Raw genomic sequence first — 19,597 nt, forward strand, 5'->3', positions numbered from 1 at the left:
TTACTTTTTATATCAGGTCCCTGTTTGTTTCCTTAGCTCTTCTCATAGTTTGTGATAATTTTATTAGGTGGTTTATTTACTTTGTGGGTTTTTTCCTTGCACTCCTGCTAGAAAGAGGGGCAGGTACGGTGTCTGTCATCGTCATCATTATCCCAGTGTCCGGCACTTAGTAAGTGCTTAAGGCACATTTGTTGAGTGAGTGAATGAATGAACTAATGAACTCACAGGTGAGCTCTGTCAGCCCCTTTGGTGGAACATGATGACCTTTGTGCTGACCTTTCTCCTTTGGCTGCTCTGTGCCCAGGGCATTTCCCCAGAAACTTAGAGGAAACAGCCCTCTAGCCTAGAAGGGTGGAGAGCACGTGAGGCCATGTCTTGGCCTTCCCTCAGTGTCCAGGAGCAGGACGTTCTGTTCCCTGGAGGCCCCACCCATGGCCAGGTGTCCTGGGTATTTGCCCCGCCTATGGGTAGAGGCACATTAATCCGGTTCCTCTTCATTCATCCACTGATTTGTTCACTCAACAAACATGTCCAAGGTCGGGTGTGACGCAAGGCCTTTGCTAGGCACTGGGACCAATTACAGTAGTTTTTGTTCTCTGCCCCTTGGACACCATGTTTGACCACCTCCCAGTTCCAGGCTCAGGGCCTTCCTGTCTCTCCTGCGAAACAACTCTGAAACCTCTCAGGATAACAAAAACGCTCCCTCATTCCGCGTGGCAGGGACTTGTTTCCGCTCCACAGTTACTTAGTGGCCCCTTCATCTCTTGCCTTTTGGAATATGAGGCAGCCACAGCCACAGGGGGAAAGAAACCAGAGAATGTGTGTGGGCCAGCCCAAGACGGACACTTACCACTTCACTCATCCTTCGCTGGCCTTGATCACAGCCTAGGGGAAGTGGAAATGGAAGAGGCAGGTGTGCTCAACTCTGCCCCAGCCCAGCCCAGCCCACAGCCCAGCCCACAGCCCAGCCCACAGCCCAGCCCACAGCCCTTACCTCCCTTCTCTGCTCTTTCATCATGCTGGGGGGAGGGGCTGGGGGAGGGGCGGAGACCAGGTCAGGGCCTGCCAGATGGAGTTTATCCCCCTGGTGGTTCTTAACAGCTGTGCAACCTCATGCAAATGAATTCACCTGCGCTGGCCTACTTTTAAAATAGACGCGAATTATGTGGCTTTGGGGACGCTGTGAGGCTCCATGAGGCAGTGAGTGGAAGAGCACTCAGCCATGTACTGGGCGCGGTTAGGTGCTCACTAAGTACTTGTTGAAAGATCGAGTACTTAGAACCGACGCGGCGCAGCACCATAACCATTCGGCATCCCCTACCCCCCGCCCCACCTGTGAGGCCCTGAGTCTGGCTGTCCACCTTGCATGCCCCCTACCTCGCAGTGCTTGGAACACAGATCCTCAAGTGTTGCCAAGAGATTGACAGTTCACAAGGTGCTTGCCCTCTCACAGTCTCGTCCTCACAGCGACCCTGCGAAGGAGGCAGAGAAGGAATGGCTGCCCACGTTTTGTAGGGGAGGGAACTGTGTCTCAGAGGTGAGGGGAGCCTGAGCCATGCCTGAGGATTGGTGAGGTCTTGACCGAATCCCGTCTTCTGATTTGCCCGTTGACCACCCTTGGAAGCCTTGCCCACCTTCCAGATCGACTAAGCTCTTGGGGTTCCTAGGTCTCAGATCTTCACTTGTTCATTCATTCATTTGGCCATTCAGACATGTGTTCCTTCAACAGAGTTAAGTGTCGGCCTCTGCTAGGTCCTGAGCTGGGGCTGGGGAATCTGGCAGTGGACAAGACATGGGGAGGGGGTCCCCGCCCTCTAGTTGCTCACAGTCTAGTGGAGGTGGGGTGGGAATTGGGTATTAAGAAAATGAGGGCACAAATGGTTCTTTAGTTCTCATTGTCACAAGTACCAAGAGCAGAGCTGTGAGCAAGGATACTGGAGGTGACCTCACTCACTGGCTCTTGACTGGGCATCCTCGTGGCTGGGCCTGAGGGTGCATAAAGGAGCCAGGATGGGCCGAGTGGCTTGGCTCTCAGCTGTCCTGGGAGGGGTTGGGTCAGACCACGCAAAGGGGATAATGTGTAGGGACCTGGTAACTGTAGCCCCTGTCCTGTCCTCCAATATCAATCTACGTTAGGGATGCACCCCTCCTCTTCCCTTGCCCTCATCTACCTCTCTGTCCTGCAGACCTTGTGTGAGCAGCTTCGCAAGGAGAATGAGACCCTGAAGGCCAAGCTGGACAAGGGCCTGGAACAGCGGGATCAGGCTGCCGAGAGGCTGCGGTAAGTCCAGGCTCCTCGGAGCAGGGGTGAGGAATATGATGGCCAGGAGGAGGGGGTGGTGCATGGCACTGATTTCTGGACTGAGGGCTCTGAGGCCTGTGCCCAGAGTCCTGCTTTGGATGTCTCGTGGTTATTCTCCTTGGATACCTGGGAGAGTGTCTGTGAACAGTGCCTTGAGAACTTCAGAAGGTCTGTACATTGCACTTCCTCCTTGGGAACTTGCCCCCGAGCTCAGCCTGTTGAAGGCTGTTGGCTGGCTGGAGGAGTCCGGGCTCAGGACCGTGCTGCTCCCTGCTGGTCATCATTCTGTTCTGCTGTTTTCCTGAGAACAGTCAGGGCTCCCTCGTCTGGGCTAGTGGGTCACGGACTTGCTTCTGCACCAGGATCACTGAGGGTCAGGCAAGGCATGCAGGTTGGCACTCCCACACCTCCCTCCTCTGCCAAGATTCTGAGTCCGTGGGTCTGAGGCAAGGCCTAGGCACCTGCATGTTCCAAAGGGCCCCTGTGATGATGATGTAGGTTGGCCTGGGATCACATGTGAGAAGCTGATTTCGAAGGTGAGATCACGAGGGCCAAACCTTTGTGCAGAGGGAGATGGGCCCAGAGAGAGAGGCATGTGAGGTCCAGAGAGAGCAACATGTAACTACTGGGCCACACTGGGCCACTTGGAATCTGCATGTATTTGTTTACTTCCAAGAAGTTGGCGTTTTATAACCATAATGACTCCATCCATGGATCCAAAAACCCAGGCTGGAGGAACGACTCATGACTAGGAGGCAGGCGTACAAGTCCCCGCTGTGTGACCTTGGAAAATCCACTTTGCTTCTCCGTTTTTCTGTTACGATGTGGAAACCCAGCTGGCGAACAGAACATAAATATTTCCCATATTTCAGTCACACCTGAATCCTCATCACCACGTTTATGATGTCCTGTGTCACCTACCTTATTATTTATTTGAGAATTGTCTTTCATTTGAATCATGTTTTGACTTAAAATTATTATAAAGAGAGCTTTCACTAGAGTAAATGGAAGACAGCATTATCTCTAACGAATAAAATATAACTCCAACAATAAATGCAATGAGAATCAGAGGGTATTCATAAATTCCAGCCAAGTACCATGCCCACCGAAGGCTCTGAGCCTGAACCCTGTTCTCTCTCTTAACAAGGGAGACTGGCAAGTACTGGAAAGATTTTCAAGACCTCTTAACATCAAACTGAGACTTGATTCTACAGGAAGTTTGAAGATAATCGGGAGGGATGCACCTTTCTCACTACCGTGTGGTCCTGGGTTATTTCAGGCAGGTTTGGGCGTGTCCTGGAGATGCCCCGTTGAAGGCATCCCACAGCTGAAACCCTGCTGTTGATTGGCGACTTCCAGGGGAGCCCACAGATTGCCACAGGTGGCTTAAGGATGCCCTTTTGGTTCTACTCGAGGACAGGTTTCAGGGTCTTGCCTAGCACCCCAGGACTCAGCTGAAATCCAGCCTCCTTAACCCAGGGCCAGCAACGTGACCTCTGTGTTTGCCTCCTACCCAGGGAGGAAAACATGGAGCTCAAGAAGTTGTTGATGAGCAGCGGCAAAGAGGGTGTCTGCGGGCTGCCCGGCTCGCCGAAAATGGAAGGCGCGGGCAAGAAGGGTGTGGCTGGACAGCTGCAGGTAGGTGGTCAGAAACTCCTTCCCCAGCCCCTGATTGCCAGTGCCCCATCACCACCTGCAGGCAGGGCGCTCTGCCTCCTGATGCAGCCAGGTCACTGTTCAGAGGTTTTGTTGTTAGGCGGCTTTTCCTTAGCCTGGCCTGACAGTCCACCTCCCTGGCGTTTCCTCCACTCAGTGCTTGTTCTGCCTTCAGCCACGCGGAGCATTCGTTCCCTGCCACACACGCTTGGGCTGCTGCCGTGACTGTGGCCCCGCGGCCCGTGGCCCCACAGCCCTCTTCTGCAGGGGGACAGCTCCAGTTCCACTGCTCACAGAAGGGGGTGTCAGGTCCGAGGTGCAATGTGAGCACATCGTTCCTTAAACACAGCCCAGTTTTTAAAGTCAGTTTGAGAATTTACACTAATTTGAACCATGTTTTGACTTAAAATTATTATAATGAGAGCTTTATAAAGGTCTCTTACAGTGTGGCCCCCAAATGTCATTTTAACATCTCATATATTCCTGGCAGATGTAGGGTGTTAGCCCCTGCAAGCTTCTCAGGGGCTGCTGCGGAGGGAGGCGGGCATGGCCTGGTAATGCCGCCGGGCCAGCCCACTTGCCCCCTCCCCACCCCGCCGTAGCCCTGGCCGACATCCAGTCCCCAAGCAGGAGCTGGCTCTCCTCCCTCACCCAGCCCGGGCCTTCCTCCCAGTGCTGCGCTGAGTCCTGACTTTACGAACACGTTTTTCCCCTTTAATGGGTTTTAATGGCTGCATAGCAGGACTCAACATCTTTAACAAGCCCCACACCTATTTAATAGTACTAATTATCCTAATAACTTAATTACTTCTTACTGTTGAGCTTCCCCTATTTGGACCTACTCTCTACCTGTACGGTAGGCAGGGCCAGGACTATTACTCCAGTACCCAGCCGTGCCCAGAGGCAGGAAAGAGTGACCTTCCAGAGGTCATGTGACATCACTCATCACGCTCCCTGCACCACGTGCTGTCAGGCGGACCTGGGGTGGGGCGGGAGCCGTGCTGAGAAGGGGCCATCTCTGCTTCCATTTCCCTCCCCTCCGAGTCACTTGTGGGTCCTCTTGTGGAAGTGACTTGGGGACTCTTCTGATCTCTGGGTTCTCGGGGTTCTGTGGGCAGGCCTCTTCACTTTTCCAAAGCCCTTCAATATCAATTCACCTCACTCGACTCCCCGGAAGGCCAGATGTTCTTACCGCCCCGCCCAGAGGAAGGTCCTGTGGCAGGCTTGCCTTATGGGCAGCGCTGAAGCCTGTGCCCTGGAGCCCCCTGTGGGTTGAATGCTGCTGCCACCTTGGACAAGTTACATACACTCTCTGGCCTCAGTTTACTCCTCTGCATAATGGAGGTATTAACACTACCTCTGAGGGTAGTCGGAGGGTTCAGTGATGTGATGCCCGTCGAGTAGGTTTAGTGCTTGGCATGTGGTCAACAGTGAACTTCAGCTGTTGCTTTTAATGGCATATTTGGAGCCAGCAAGCAGGTAGTCTGACTCTTCTTTTCTTTGTGGAGGTTAAGAGTGTACCCTCTGGGAACCTGGTACCTCCTTTTCCTCCTTCCCCAGTAGTGTGAGCACAGCTCCCCTCCAGGAGGCAGCAGGCTTCTAGGGTCAGGCCCAGCTCTCTCTAGAAGGAGGTGGTGGCCCCTGGAGGGCTCCCCCAGCTGCTTCCTTTACTCCTGATTCTGTGGTGTGCTTACAGACCTTAGCCTGCAGGGGGCACTTGAGCCTCCCAAGTTCTGCTCTCAGGCTCACCTCGTGCCTTAGTCCTACAAAACCACGGTTCAGTGATCAAAACTAGAAAACGAACTTGGGCACAGAGTACTATTGACTAAACTGCAGACTTTTCAGATTTCACCAGATTTTTACTAACGTGCTTCACCTGTACCAGGATCGATTCCAGACCCACACTGTATAAATGTCACGACTCCTCCAGTCTGTGACAGGTCCCAGTGGCTCCTTGTCTTTCACGAGCTGTACACTTTGGATTATACTAGCCAGTTATTTTGTAGAATGTCCCTCAGTTTGGGTTTCTTGGATGTTTTCTCGTGATTGAATTGGGGTTATGGATTTGGGCAAGAACAGCACAGGAGTGACATCACGCCTTTCTTACTACATCATGTCACCGCTATATCATGTCCATGTGTCTTAAGAGTCAACCTTGATCCCGTGGCTAAGGGGGTATCTGTCAGGTTTCTCCACATAAAATGATAGACTTTCTCTTTGTAATTCTTAAACACTTACTTTTTTAAAATGTTTTTATTACTTTTTAGATAGAGAGGAAGGGAGAGTGAGAGATAGAAACATTGATGAGAGACATCAGTTGGCTGCCTCCTGCACGCCCCCTACTGGGGATTGAGCCCGCAACCCAGGCATGTGCCCTGACCAGGAATTGAACTGGGACCTCTCAGTCCATGGGACGACGCTCAATCCACTGAACCACGCTGGCCAGGCTGAATACTTATTTTGGAGGAGAAATTTGGAGGCTGAATAAATGTCCTGTTTCTCCTTATGCTTTCCTCACTAATTTCAGTATCCATGGGTGACTCTCTCTGCAGTGATTGTGATGACTGTGCTGTAGTATTATAATGGCAGTTTTGTGTTTGCCTCATTTCTTCCACAGTCACTAACTGGAATTCTTCTGTAAGGAAGAGTTGTCCCTTCTCCCCATTTACTTGATTATTCTGCTATTTCTTTCTACCAGTATGGATTCAAGGATATTTATTTTATTCTTTAGGTTATAATCTAACACTGAAACAATTTATTTTCTTGTTTACATTGTTTCAGCTTGGCTGTAGGAAGCCCTTTCTCTCCTATGCCCATTTGACATGCCATTATTGTCGTCGTCATCATATTTATTTATTTATTTATTTTTATTTTTTGGTACGTGCCCCTAGTAGGAACCGAACCCAGGACTCTCTGGTCTGCAGGCCAATGCTCCAACTGCTGAGCCAAACTGGCCATGGCATCATCATCATCATTATTTTTGAATACTTCCTTACTCTCTGGCACCGTGAGATGCTCCAAACCCATTTCTGCCCCAGCCCTGGAGTTAACCACTTGTCCAAGGAGCCCTGTTCCTCTTTGTTGGAGAATGGTATTTAGAAACCAAGATCTGGGCCTTAGGTGTGCTCATTGCTACTGGAGGGTCTGCTTTAGGCTGTCTCAGAGGACAGAGCTAGGAATGTGTACATGTACTAATCACACAAACACACATCTTTATTTTTGTATTTTTCTGAAAACATTTTTAAATAATCATTTTGTAAAACATTAAAAAATATATAACTCTTGTCTTCCAGGCCAGAGGATTGGGGGCTGACGTGGGGGTGGGGAGGGGAGAGCAGTTGGCAGTACCTTAGAGACAGAGGCTGAGCAGGGAAAGAAGTGGCTGTGGGGGAGGGCAAGGGAGGAGGACCTGGGGGCCACTGTGGGCCAGGGAGGGGCAAGAGTGATCTCAGTGGACTTCTGGAAGGGGGCTTAGTCATGATGGGATGTGTAGCAATGTCCTGGTGGGTAGGAGGGCAGAGGTGAGTGACAGATGGTTGGGTGAGGGGCCTGAGAGGAGCTCTGAGCAGTGAGAGATTTGTCATTTGAGGCTTTGCCAAAGGTCCCTGTGTTTCTCCCCAGGCTAGTGTGGCAGCGGGTAAGATCCCAGAGGCGGGAGCCTTGGGTGCAGCCGAGAAGAAGGTGAAGATGCTGGAGCAGCAGCGCACAGAGGTAGGTGGCCCTCCCTGGTCCCCTGGCTCTGGCTAGTCCGAGGTCACCATGGTGAGTTGCCATGGTGACCACTGAACCATGGGCCCAGGGCAGATTCTGAGTGTTTTTTATTCTCTAATTTTCACTGTTTTATATATTTAATGATGTAGGGTTGTTTTGTCCCTGAGGAATTGTAATATTGGCAAATGAGCAGTGTCATCTCAGAACTGAGGGAGTGTTCGGTTTTCTAAAAAGCTGCCTGGTGCTCCATTTTTTGACTAGCCTGTAATTTCTGTACCCATCTCCACAGCCTAGGTTGGCCTCTAGGTTTTTTGGTAATACAAACATTGTCAAGATGATCAGTGCTATAGCTTTATTTTTATGTGTAAGTGCTTCTCTTGGTTGCTTTTTTCAGGGTGGAATTATTGGCTTAGAGAGAACGAGGACTTATATGTAGTCCCAAACTGCCCTCTAATGGGGTGTGTGTCACGTAATTCTACACCAAACTTACGTACTGTTGTTGTGTCTCGGCGCTGGCCTCGCTGTCCTGGCAAGGATCAAACGGGGTGGTTGATGATGGGGTGTCTTTGAGGAGCGTTGAGTTACTGAGAAGCGAGGGGTTGAGGGTGTCTGTGGCCAGTGCGCGCACACACTGCGTGCTCCTTGGGAAGCTGGTGCGTGGAGTTGGTTCTCTGTGGTCCTTCTCTCGTATCCCCGCTAACCCCCATCTCTCCCCACAGTTGCTTGAAGTGAATAAGCAGTGGGACCAGCATTTCCGGTCCATGAAGCAGCAGTATGAGCAGAAGGTAGCGTGGGCTTGTGGGAAGTCAAGGCTGAGCCCAGCTCCCAGCTGTTGTCAGCGCATCCCCGCTGTCCTGCTCGGCAGCTTTAACCTTGGATGGCACGCTCACACCCCCTCTCTGCCTCTCACCCCAGATCACTGAGCTGCGCCAGAAGCTGGCAGACCTGCAGAAGCAGGTGACCGACCTGGAAGCCGAGCGGGAGCAGAAGCAACGGGACTTTGACCGCAAGCTTCTCCTGGCCAAGTCCAAGATCGAAATGGAGGAGGCAAGTGTGCCGGGCCCACAGGTTCAGCTCCGGGAGGCCTGCTCCGCCCTCCCCGGGGAATGCACGAGCGGGGGCAGGATTCGGGAGACCCGAGGGCTCCAGCTCAGGCCCTGGTGCTCACGGGCCATGTGGCCCTGGCAAAAGCACTTTCCTCCCCTCGCCCCAGTTTCCCATCTAAAAACAGAAGATTTGGATTACCAGTTGTTTTTTATATTTCCAAAAGAAGAACATTTTGTTCAAATAAAATCATACGGGCTAAGGAAGCACAGAATATAAAGAGACAGAAGCAGGCCGGCTCTGGGGCACTTGATGGGGTGGGGTGCTGTTGAATGTTTAGCGTTGTGATGGCAATTGGTTGGGGACATCGCTTCTTCATTCATTCGTCTAGTCATTGTTCAACAGAGCACACACTTGGCACTGCTGGGCACAGAGACTCAGCAGTGAGCGGTCCGGTCCCACCTTTGAGGGGGAAGAGACTAAACCACTGGTTCTAGAAGCAAATGAGCAGAAGTGTGTTAAGCACTACACAGGAGAAATTACGGGGATCAGGGAGAGGGCAGAAAGAGGAAGCAGATTCAGTCTGGGGGGTCAGGAATACTAAGAAGTAGCATCTGATCTGTCATGTGTGTGACTGATACCAGCCAAGGCCCTTCAGGATCCTGTCACAGCTTAAAGGGGAAAGGTCGTTTGACCCCCAGACTCGGGGGAGATTTTATATGTCGCAACGTCTTCCCTGTCGTGGGGACTGTTATTGTTTAGCTTCAAAATGGACATTTGCAACACATTACATTTCAGAGTTTTCTCTCATTAGCATGTGACACCCAGGGGCCTTATCTGAGCTGTCACCCTGCCTCAGTGACCATCTGTTCCCATGACGATGAGTGTTAGGACACTGCTTATCTTTTCTCTCGAGTGCAGTCACATCCTGTGACTGTCAGCCAGCCCCCTGGCTCTTTGGTCCCTTTCCCTGGCTCACATCAATAGGTGGACAAGTCCCTGGATCTGCCAGCACCTTCCTCTCAGCTGGGAGAAGGTGGGATATTTCAAGACCAAGTCCAGTCCTGTAGATAAGGACACATGGTGATAGAAGCCATGCTAAATTCTGGAGCCGCTTCAGGGAGAATCCAGAACAGCTGGACCAGGGCGGCCCTCGGCAGTCTCGGGCTACCGCCCCTATTTTAAACACTTTCGGTGCCTTGCAAGGTGAAAGAGATCACAGAATTAAGAGACCTGGGCTCGAGCCCTAGCTCACTGTGGCCTGGGAGACGTCATCTCCCCTCTCTGCAGTCATTTCTCATCGTTTAAAGGGGCTAGGACTTGATGCTCTCTAAGGGCCAATCCCGCTGTGGCCCTCTGCAGTGAAGAAGCCCTGACTGTGCCATAGTGGGGGTGGGAGCAGTGCTTCCACCTTGAAGCCTTCCCTGATTTCTTTTCAGCTATAGCACACTCTCTCTTTTTTAAAATGTTTTTATTGATATTTAGAGAGAGAGGAAGGGAGAGGCCGAGAAAGATAGAAACATAAACATCGATCAGCTGCCTCCTGCATGCCCCCACTGGGGATCGAGCCCGCAACCTGGGCATGTGCCCTGACCGGGAATCGAACCAGTGACCTCTTGGTGCATGGGTCAACACTCAGCCACTGAGCCACATTGGCCGGGCTAGTACTCTCTCTTTTAACCTCTCAGGACCGTTTCTCTGTGGAGGAACACATTCTGCCTTATGCTACGTTTATCTCTCTGCATGTCCTCTCCTCTGGGTTCAGACCTAAGAGCAGAAGGCCCTTTAGAGATTCTCGGTGACTTCTCACTTTCTCTGTGCCACAGAAGATCCCTGTGCACATCTGGCAGAAACTATGGCTTTTCTCCCTAGAAAATTGCACAAAGCTTTGCATTCAGTTTTGGGGCTCTCCGGCCTCCTGAAGCCCATCTGTGCATCATGTTAAGAACCCCTGACCCGTGGCCGATAGGTGAGCTTAGGTCAGGGAGGGCTGTGACAGTGCCCCAGGTCTCAGCTGGCTGGGGGAGGAGCGGGTTTCAGAGCCCAGGGCTTTTCACTCAGCCAGAGGCCCCTTCTTTGAGGACAGGGCGTTGCTGCGCTGCCCCCGGGGCCTTGCACGGTGCCCGGTGCCCGGTGTAAGTAAGCACAGTGAGGGCCGCTGAGGGAGAGGAGCGGAGGCCCGCGTGAGCGCGGGTGGGCCGCGGTGCAGGAGTCCCAGCCTCCCGGAGAGGCTTCCTGCTGGCTAACCCTGTGCTCCCTGCAGACCGACAAGGAGCAGCTGACGACAGAGGCCAAGGAGCTGCGCCAGAAGGTCAAGCACCTGCAGGATCAGCTGAGCCCGCTGACCCGGCAGCGGGACTACCAGGAAAAGGAGATCCAGCGGCTCAACAAGGTGGGCACCGCGGCCCCGCGCCCTGGGGCATGCAGAGCCCCCCCGAGCCCAGCCACAGTGCCCAGCCCATCACCCACCCTCCGTCAGGGCACTGGTGCTGAGGCCTCGGTCCCACCCGAGGTTCCCCGCCTCCGCCTTTCCCTCCCCACGCGCTGAGTGGCCAGCCCTGGGCCGAGCCTGTGCTCACTCCCCTCCATGCCCCTGGATGTGCTGTTTCCTCCCTCAGGCCACCCTGCCCAGCGCTCAGGTTCAGCGAGGCCTTCCCGCGTCTCACTGAGGTCACCCTGTTCTCTGCACCTAGAGTGCCGGCCACTTCTTTCACACCCTCCTGGCATTTCCTTGTGATCACTTATTTAACATTCTGTCTTCTCATGCCCTGGGCATGTACCCCCAGCGCCTGGCACAGTGCCTGCACCAAGTGCTGTTCAGGAAACACCTGAGGGTTCTCCTGACAGGAGTGAGAGAGCACAGGCCCGAGGGTTCCTGCTCCTGTGAAGTGAGATCCAGGGAGACGGGCCCGGGGGGGGGGGGTAAAGCAGAAACCCTCTCCTCTGAGCCAGGGTGAGTGGCAGTGGGCCAGGCCAGGTCTGTCCCCTCTCTGGGCCTCCATGTTGCCATCCGAACCCTGGCTGGACTCACACTAGCCCTGCCCACCTTCCCGGGCAGCGTTAGAGGGACACAGGGACACAGGACAGAGGAGCTTGGAGAGGACGTTCTCTGAGGCTGGAGGACTTGTTGAGTCTGTGGGTCAGCTTTGCTCTTTCGTTTGGTTTTGGTGTTTGAAAAGCATTGATCATGCTGAGTCTGGGTCCTTGGGACTTGATCTCAGAGAAGAGAATGATGTGTCCCGACCTGGGGCATTTGGGCTCGAAATTCTGGCAGAAGATTGTGTGTAGTGCATAGAGAGAGCTCCAGGCCCTTTGGCAGAGCTGGGGACAGAGACACGAGTGTGGATGCCTGATGCAAGGTGCTCCCTGTCCCTGGACCTCACTCTTCCCCCCTGAAAAATGGGGCAGATGGAGGAGTAGGGTGAAAGGGAGGCCACAGCCTCCTGTCACAGGGTCCGGAATTGACTCTTGGTTCAGCTGTGTTTCTGAGAGACTCAAGGAGACCAAGTGGGGGCCCCAGTCCAAGTTGGGGAATGTTTTCTTTACCTCTGTGCCATCCAGGGAGGTACCATGGGTAATGCTGACGTGGCAGGCAGAGGCCCTGCTGTCCAGGGGGCTGATCGCGAGAGGTGTTCCAAAGTTCTCCAGTAACATGTTAACAGGGTTGAAGGAGAAACCAGCTGGTGGAAACCTTTTAAGATATGAGCAAATTAAAATTAAAATCCAGTTTAATCTGCCCTGGCCGGTTTTGCTCAGTGGTTAGAGCGTCGGCCCTTGGACCAGAGAGTCCCGGGTTCGGTTCCCACTAAGGGCATGTACTTTGGTTGCGGTTTGACCCTGGCCTGGTTGGGGTCATGTGGGTGGCAACCAGTCGATGCCTCTCTCACATCCATGTTTCTCTCTCTTCCTCCCTCTCTCCCTCCCGCTCTATCTGAAGATAAATGCAAAAATGTCCTCAGGTGAGGATTAAAAAAAAAAAAATCTGGTCTAATCTAACTTCAGAAGAGTATGGAAAGGTCAGTTTGGGGAGAACAGGTTGTAGAAGCGGAAGAACCAGTCTCAGGGCAGGACAGTTACTGGGGAGACTGAAGATTCTCCCAAAGGACTTAAAGGGCCTTCTAGGTCTGGGTGCTGGGCTTGAGCCACACCTGCCCACGGAAAGGGAATTCTTTCTTCTGCGTGAAGACCCCAGTTTGGGCTGCTGGTTAACAGCACACCCTGGATTTGAATCCACACTGTGCCTCTTACTAGCTGTGTGACTTTGGCCAAATCACTGTAGGTCTCTGAACCTCAGTTTTCACATTTGCAAAATGGAGATGATACTCTTTTCTTCACAGGACTGTGGAGAGGGTTCAACGAAATGATGTGTGTATAGTGTTAATAAATAGGGTAGCATTTATTAACTAGTCCTGGAGGTAGTGGTTATTATCATTATAGTTGTTATCAGGAAGGGGGTCCCTGAGGACGACCCCCCCCAGTGAGGCCTGGCTTTCAGGACTTCTGCTGACGGGCCGCTCTTCTCTCTTCCCGATCTCAGGCCCTGGAGGAAGCACTGAGCATCCAGCCCTCCCCCTCATCGCCACCGGCAGCCTTTGGGAGCCCGGAAGGAGCTGGGGGCCTCCTCAGAAAACAGGAGCTGGTCACGCAGAACGAATTGCTGAAGCAGCAGGTGAGCCTGAGGGGAGGAGGCCAGGTAGGGGGTGCTCCGTGGGAGCTGGAGCATTCCTGAGCACCCAGGGAGGGCTTGGGATCACATGGAAGCTGTAATTAGCCGTCCACTTTCTGGCCATCGGCCGGGACCCTGGTCTGGTTATTGGTTTATCCTTTCCGGCAGCGTGTCCCGAACTAGGTCATTGCTCTGCCATCTCTACCCCAGCTGTGCCATTATCGACCTGGTGTTTTAAGAATAAATTTTATTTTATTTATTTATTTATTTTTATCCTCACCTGAGGACATTTTTCGATATTTTGTTCAGATAGAGTGGGAGGGAGGGAGAGGAAGAGAGAGAGAAACATCGACATGAAAGGGACACATCAAGTGGTCGCCACCCACACGACGCAACAAGGGCCGGGGACAAACTGCAACCGAGGTACGTGCCCTTAGCGGGAACCGAACCCGGGTCTTTCCAGACCGCAGGCCGACGCTCTAACTGCTGAGCCAAACCAGCCAGGGCAAGAATAAATTTTAAATTACCTTCAATAAATGTAATTAAAGAGAACTTTATATTACTACTATAAATAGAAAAATCTGTGATTTGGTATAAATAAAAAAGTAACCATAAGCAAGAAAGACAGTAAACACAAAACAGTGTTATTAGATTCAAGAGGGATACTCTTGTCTGATGAAGACTCTGAACTTGAGTCCTCTTTCCCTTCGTTTAAGGGAAACTAACACATACTAGAAAGGCATGAAAGACATACCGGCATAACACGGAGACTTTCTCCTCGAGGGACGCAGGGATTGGAAGGAGATTGAAAGGTTGTCCCGTGTGTTTCCATGTGGTGCTCTAGCGGCTCCTGTCGTCTCGTCTCGACTGGTAGCATCTCTGATCTGCAGTAAAGAGTTGGATCTGCAGGTGCAGAGGCGGACCGTCCCAGCCCCTCCCTGCTCGGCTCCCCAGAGCCTCGGGAGAGCTCTGAGGCCTTCTGCTCTTGGAGGGCCTTCCGTCCACACGCTGGTCCTGTGGCCTCCGCCTCTGGGCCTAAGCAGAGTGAAAGGACTGGACTGGCTGATGGCTGTCGACCTTTTATTTTTAAGTCATAGATTTGTTGTTTAAATGAAGCCTTATGTTGAAGCCCCAAATGTAAAATAGGGGACCCAGAACTACTCTGTTTAGTCCATTTGAAGTTGGGAGTGGGGTTGGAGGTGCACGCATTCCCCACCACACAGGGACTGCTGAGAGGGGGCTGGGCGACCCCAGCTCTGACGTCTGTGACTCCCAGCAGCAGGCCCGGGGTTCTGGGCCTGAGTACGTCTGAGCCCCCACTCAGAGCTTCCCCTCCCCCTCACCCCTCACCCGCGCCCCTCCTCGCGCCCCCAGGTGAAGATCTTCGAGGAGGACTTCCAGAGGGAGCGCAGCGATCGGGAGCGCATGAATGAGGAGAAGGAAGAGCTGAAAAAGAAGGTGGAGAAACTGCAGGCCCAGGTCACCCTGTCGAACGCCCAGGTGAGACGAGCTGGCCCAGTGGTCTGTCCTCGTGGGACTGGGGCATGGATTGGAGGGTCCCTAGTGAGACTGGATGTCAGGACACTCACTGCTTCTCCTTCCGGCTCTGCTGCCAGGTTTCTGTGTACCCAGTGAGACACACCCTCCCACCCCTGCCCACTCTGGCTTTCCACACCTTCGATGCCTTTAAAGAGTAACTTCAAGGATTGGGCCTGAGTCCCCCCAGTCTCTTGCAGAATGCACCTAAACATTGTTAATAGGGAAATACAGAAGCAGTGAGCTCACTGAGTTCAGACCTCCCACAATGAGCAGGCCTTACCTGTAGCCACCGGCCTGGGCTGCTCCGCCCCACAGGGCCCTTCCCCAGGCTGCCAGGCAGGACAGCCCGGACTGGTGGCCCTGTGCATCCGCTAATCAATCCTAAGCTGCTTAAGCCTAAGTCCAGGCTTGGCCAGGAAGCACCTGGGCCAACAGTCTTCTCTTCCTCCTCCTCCTCTTAGCTAAAAGCTTTCAAAGATGAAGAGAAGGCAAAAGAAGCCCTCAAGCAGCAGAAGAGGAAAGCAAAGGTGAGGGGGCTTGAGGGAGGAAGCAGCCCTTCCCTCGCCAATCTTCAGGGAGCTAGTCTGATGGGAGAGGCATGTTTGCTCAGGTGCCCATCTGACTAAGGAGGCAATGCAGATAGAGCGCATAGAGCAGGATCTGGGACAGAGTAAGTGCTCAGGTCACAGCGGCGGTCATCACTGCTGATATTCTGTGCCCGTGTACCAGCATTCTCTGTCCATGTACCAGCCATCTGTGCCCAGGTACCAGCTGTGTTCATATACCAGCCATTCGTGCCCCTGTACCGGCCTTTATGCCCATGTACCAGCCATCCGTGCCTCTGTACCAGCCTTTATGCCCATGTACCAGCCATCCACGTCCATGTACGAACCATCCGTGCCCATGTACCAGCCATCCACGCCCATGTACCAGCCTTTATGCCCCTGTACCAGCCATCTGTGCCCATGTATCAGCGTTCCCTGTCCATGCCCATGTACCAGCCTTCAGAGAACTGAAATTACAGAGGATGAGAGAGGAGGTGCGTGTCACTGGGGATGGCCTGTCGCAGGCCAGAGCCAGACATCGGCCCTTCTTGCAGGCCTCGGCAGAGCGCTACCACGTGGAGCCTCACCCAGAGCGCCTCTGTGGGGCCTACCCCTACGCCTACCCGCCCATGCCAGCTATGATGCCACATCACGGCTTTGAGGAATGGTCCCAGATCCGCTACCCCCCGCCCCCCATGGCCATGGAGCACCCGCCCCCACTCCCAAACTCGCGCCTCTACCACCTGGTGAGTCTGTACCCTTCACTCCAGGACACGCAGGCACCCAGACACGTCCCAGAGGGCAGGTCCAGTGAGGGTGTCGGAAGCTCCACCCTCGGCTCCTTCCTAATAGCCCTGCGGTGTCTGGCAGGTGTCCCAGGGCAGGGCTCCAGCCCAGAGCTGCTCAGGTCACTGATGTTGGACAGAAAAGGCTGAGAAAGGGGGTGGGGCAGCAAGGAGGCCGCCCTCCAAGCACCCAGGCCCAGGTGTCTGAGTTTGTGTTTGACTTTCTCCTAGAACTTCCACAAGCGGTCAGGTGCCACAGGCCCTCCATGTTCTCATCCTCCCTTTTCTCCTCCTCTTCTCTTCCCAGTTTCCTTCCCTTCCCAGTTTCCTTCCCTTCCCTTCCCTTCCCTTCCCTTCCCTTCCCTTCCCTTCCCTTCCCTTCCCTTCCCTTCCCTTCCCTTCCCTTCTCTCCCTCCCTCTCTCCCCTCCCTCCCTTTCTTCTCTTTTCCTTGCTTACCTTTCTCCAAAGAGCTGCTGTCACCTGTCCCATCCTCTCCAGCCCCCTGCCACACCCCCTCAGGCACCCCCACTCTCACGTGGACAGTAACAGCAGCCTCCCAGCCACCTGTCCTCAGCTTCTCTCCCTGTGGCCGTTCTTTTCACACGTCTTTAAACACTGGAGTATAGTGTGGACTTAAGAGGGTTATAGAGACCTGGATTCTAGTAGAAGTTTGGCCCCTTTCCTAGATGGTTGACCTTTAAAGAGTCACTTAACGCCCGGCCGGCGTGGCTCAGTGGTTGAGCATCGACCCCTGCACCAAGAGGTCGCTGGTTTGATTCCCGGTCAGAGCACATGCCCAGGTTGTGAGCCCGATCCCCAGTGGGGGGCATGCAGGAGGCGGCCAATCGATGTTCTCTCTCATCAGTGTTTCTATCTCTCTCTGAAATCAATAAAAATTATTTAAGAAAATAAAAAGTTACTTAACCCCTCTGAGTTTCAGTTTCCTTCCCTATAAAATGGGGGTGGCAACCTGGATTGTTGTAAGGATTCGATTATAGTCGACTCTCCACATCCACTGGTTCCACATCTGTGGACTGAAAACACTCAGAAAAAAATGTTACATTGATGCTGACATGTGCTATGCAGTTAGGCCTACGGGTTCAGGTTCTTTTTCTTGTCATTATTCCCTAAACAATATGGTATAACGATTTACCTAGCATTTACATTGTGGTAGGTATTATCATAATCTAGAGATAATTTAAAGTATATGTGCATAGGTTATATGCAAACACTACAATATTTCATACAAGTGACTTGAGTATCCTTGGATTTTGGTGTCCTTGGTGGAGGCGGTCTGGAACCAACCCACTGAGGATACCAAGAGACAGCTGTATACTTGATTAATATCTATTTAGTACTGTTCTGGCATGGTATCTGCTATTGTAATTTTCTTTTTTTTTTTTAAATTCTTTTTCTTTATTGATATTTAGAGAAAGAGGAAGGGAGAGGGAGAGAGAGATAGAAACATCGATGAGAGAGAACATCGATTGGTTGCCTCCTGCATGCACCCCCCCCCCCAGCCCCCGACTGGGGATCTGGCCCACAACCTGGGCATGTGCCCTGACCGGGAATCAAACTGGCAACCTCTTGGTGCATGGGTCGATGCTCAACCACTGAACCACACCAGCCTGGCTGCTACTGTAATTTTTGGTTGTTGGTTACTAAGCACCGGTTTTGTTGCAGCCGGAATACACCTGGCGGCCACCCTGTGGAGGGATGCGCAATCAGACCTCCCAAGTGATGGACACGCCTACGGCTAGGCCTGCAGAACCAGGTAAGCATGGTCCCCTAGTAGAGAGTTTTGGAAGGATCTCAGCTGTGCAGAAACAGAGTGGGCTGTGCCAGGAGGTGGTGGGCCCCTTCACAAAGGTGTGTGAACCAAGGCTACAGACAGCTTGGAGGGAATGTGCTTGGAGGAGTTAGTGGCTGGGAGGAGGGACTGGGCTGCTCAGTCCTTTTCTCATGTTCCCCAGAGTCCTGGAGGTTCTGTGGAGCCTCCGGAGGCTGCTCTGATGAGGGGCATAGGGTGGACAAAAGGGCAGGGCTGTCCCCTCTTCCAGAACTGCTCCACTCCTGGGATCTGGAGCTAGACCGACTGGGCTCCAACACTTCCAAGATCTGGAACTTTGGGCAGGTTTTTTTAAAACCTATCTGTGCCCCAGCTCCCTCCTCCATAAAGGGATAGCAGTCTGCCTGCTTCTTAGGGCTGAACTGAATGGATTTAATGATGAATGTCCCTAAGGTGCTTCGCCCAGGGCCTGGCACTCAGTGACGCCTAATAACTCCAGCATGGCTTTCACTGTTACTGTATTGGTTCCCATGGGACTTTGAAACCTACGGTACCACCTCATCTTTAAGTCCTCAATTTTCTGTTTAGACTCCACAAACAATGACCGCAAGGTGCCTCAGTGAGACCAGATTACGTCACTTGGTTCCACCTTCGACTTGCAGAGCCAGCTGACCTCAGATTTCCGAAAAACTAGAGGGCACGTGCTCTGTGTGGCCAGAGTCTGAGCCAGACAGGAAGCTGAGATGGGCCCCCAGCGTGTGCCCTGTCCCAGCCCAAACTGTTCACAGACTGGGCAGGGTCTACCCGGAAGGCTTCCATCTGGACCCTTCGTTTGGCGTGACCGGAAAAAACCTCACTGCCTGCCTGCGTGGAGAAAGGACCTGGCATCCTTTGTGGAATCCGCCAGGGGACGTCACTCTCAAGAGGGGGGTGCACCTGAGACTCCTTTCTTTCAAAACTTCCCCAGAATGGTTCCAGCCTCTGTGGGGACCATGTTCAATTCATGTGTGTGTTTAATTTTTTGCTTCAAGCTCTGTAGTAGCAGGACCTAGAGCATGCCCAGCCTTACGCCTCTGGGAGGAGCTGCAGGAAGAGTAGGCTTGCCTCTGGGAGCAGAAGAGAAGGACAGGGTGTTCCAGGAACACCTCCACCTGTCAGCGGCAGCCTTGCTAGCGCCACGCAGCCTGGGATGGAGGCCATCCAGCCACATCTGCCGAGGGCCCAGCCTGGAGCTGCCAGGCCCTCGGCCCCGCCACTGGAGGCTTGTGGTGCTCTCGGCCCGGACTGGGGTGGTTGTCCGTCCCTGGGCAGCTCTTTGCACGAATCTTGGAATAAATCCAAGTGGAAGATTCTGTAACGTGTTTTGATGTCCCGGTGAATGTTTCCCTCCCAGTCAAGCAGAGTGCTGCTGTCCTGCTCCCTCCCCTCTGTGCCCTGTCCCCTCTGTCTTCCCATCTCTTGATATCCCCTGGGGTCCTGCTTAGAGACCCTGGGAGGGTGGGGCATCAGGGCAGTGGAAGGAGCCTGGGCTTGGAGTCAGGTGATCTGGGTCTAAACTC

At 53.0% G+C, this 19,597-nt stretch overlaps 1 protein-coding gene across 9 annotated transcripts in view; it reads left to right on the forward strand.

The window, feature by feature from the left end:
- TNIP1 (TNFAIP3 interacting protein 1) overlaps positions 1–19,390 on the forward strand; it is a 50,840-nt gene extending 31,450 nt beyond the window's left edge. For 5 of the 9 annotated variants that reach the window (XM_036241718.1, XM_036241716.1, XM_036241723.1 and 2 more), the window contains 12 exons: positions 2,187–2,281; positions 3,820–3,940; positions 7,580–7,669; positions 8,389–8,454; positions 8,585–8,716; positions 10,977–11,105; positions 13,251–13,382; positions 14,754–14,879; positions 15,380–15,445; positions 16,018–16,209; positions 17,933–18,023; positions 18,627–19,390. In XM_036241718.1, coding sequence (XP_036097611.1) covers positions 2,187–2,281; positions 3,820–3,940; positions 7,580–7,669; positions 8,389–8,454; positions 8,585–8,716; positions 10,977–11,105; positions 13,251–13,382; positions 14,754–14,879; positions 15,380–15,445; positions 16,018–16,209; positions 17,933–18,023; positions 18,627–18,661 — 1,275 coding nt within the window. In that variant the 3' untranslated portion in view covers positions 18,662–19,390. Of the gene's footprint in view, positions 1–2,186; positions 2,282–3,819; positions 3,941–7,579; positions 7,670–8,388; positions 8,455–8,584; positions 8,717–10,976; positions 11,106–13,250; positions 13,383–14,753; positions 14,880–15,379; positions 15,446–16,017; positions 16,210–17,932; positions 18,024–18,607 lie in introns of all 9 variants that reach the window. The other 4 variants (XM_036241721.1, XM_036241724.1, XM_036241722.1 and 1 more) reach the window with 4 other exon arrangements.
- Positions 19,391–19,597: the final 207 nt, after the last annotated feature.

Source organism: Molossus molossus, unplaced genomic scaffold, assembly GCF_014108415.1.
Source record: "Molossus molossus isolate mMolMol1 unplaced genomic scaffold, mMolMol1.p scaffold_m16_p_4, whole genome shotgun sequence".
NCBI lineage: Eukaryota > Metazoa > Chordata > Mammalia > Chiroptera > Molossidae > Molossus > Molossus molossus.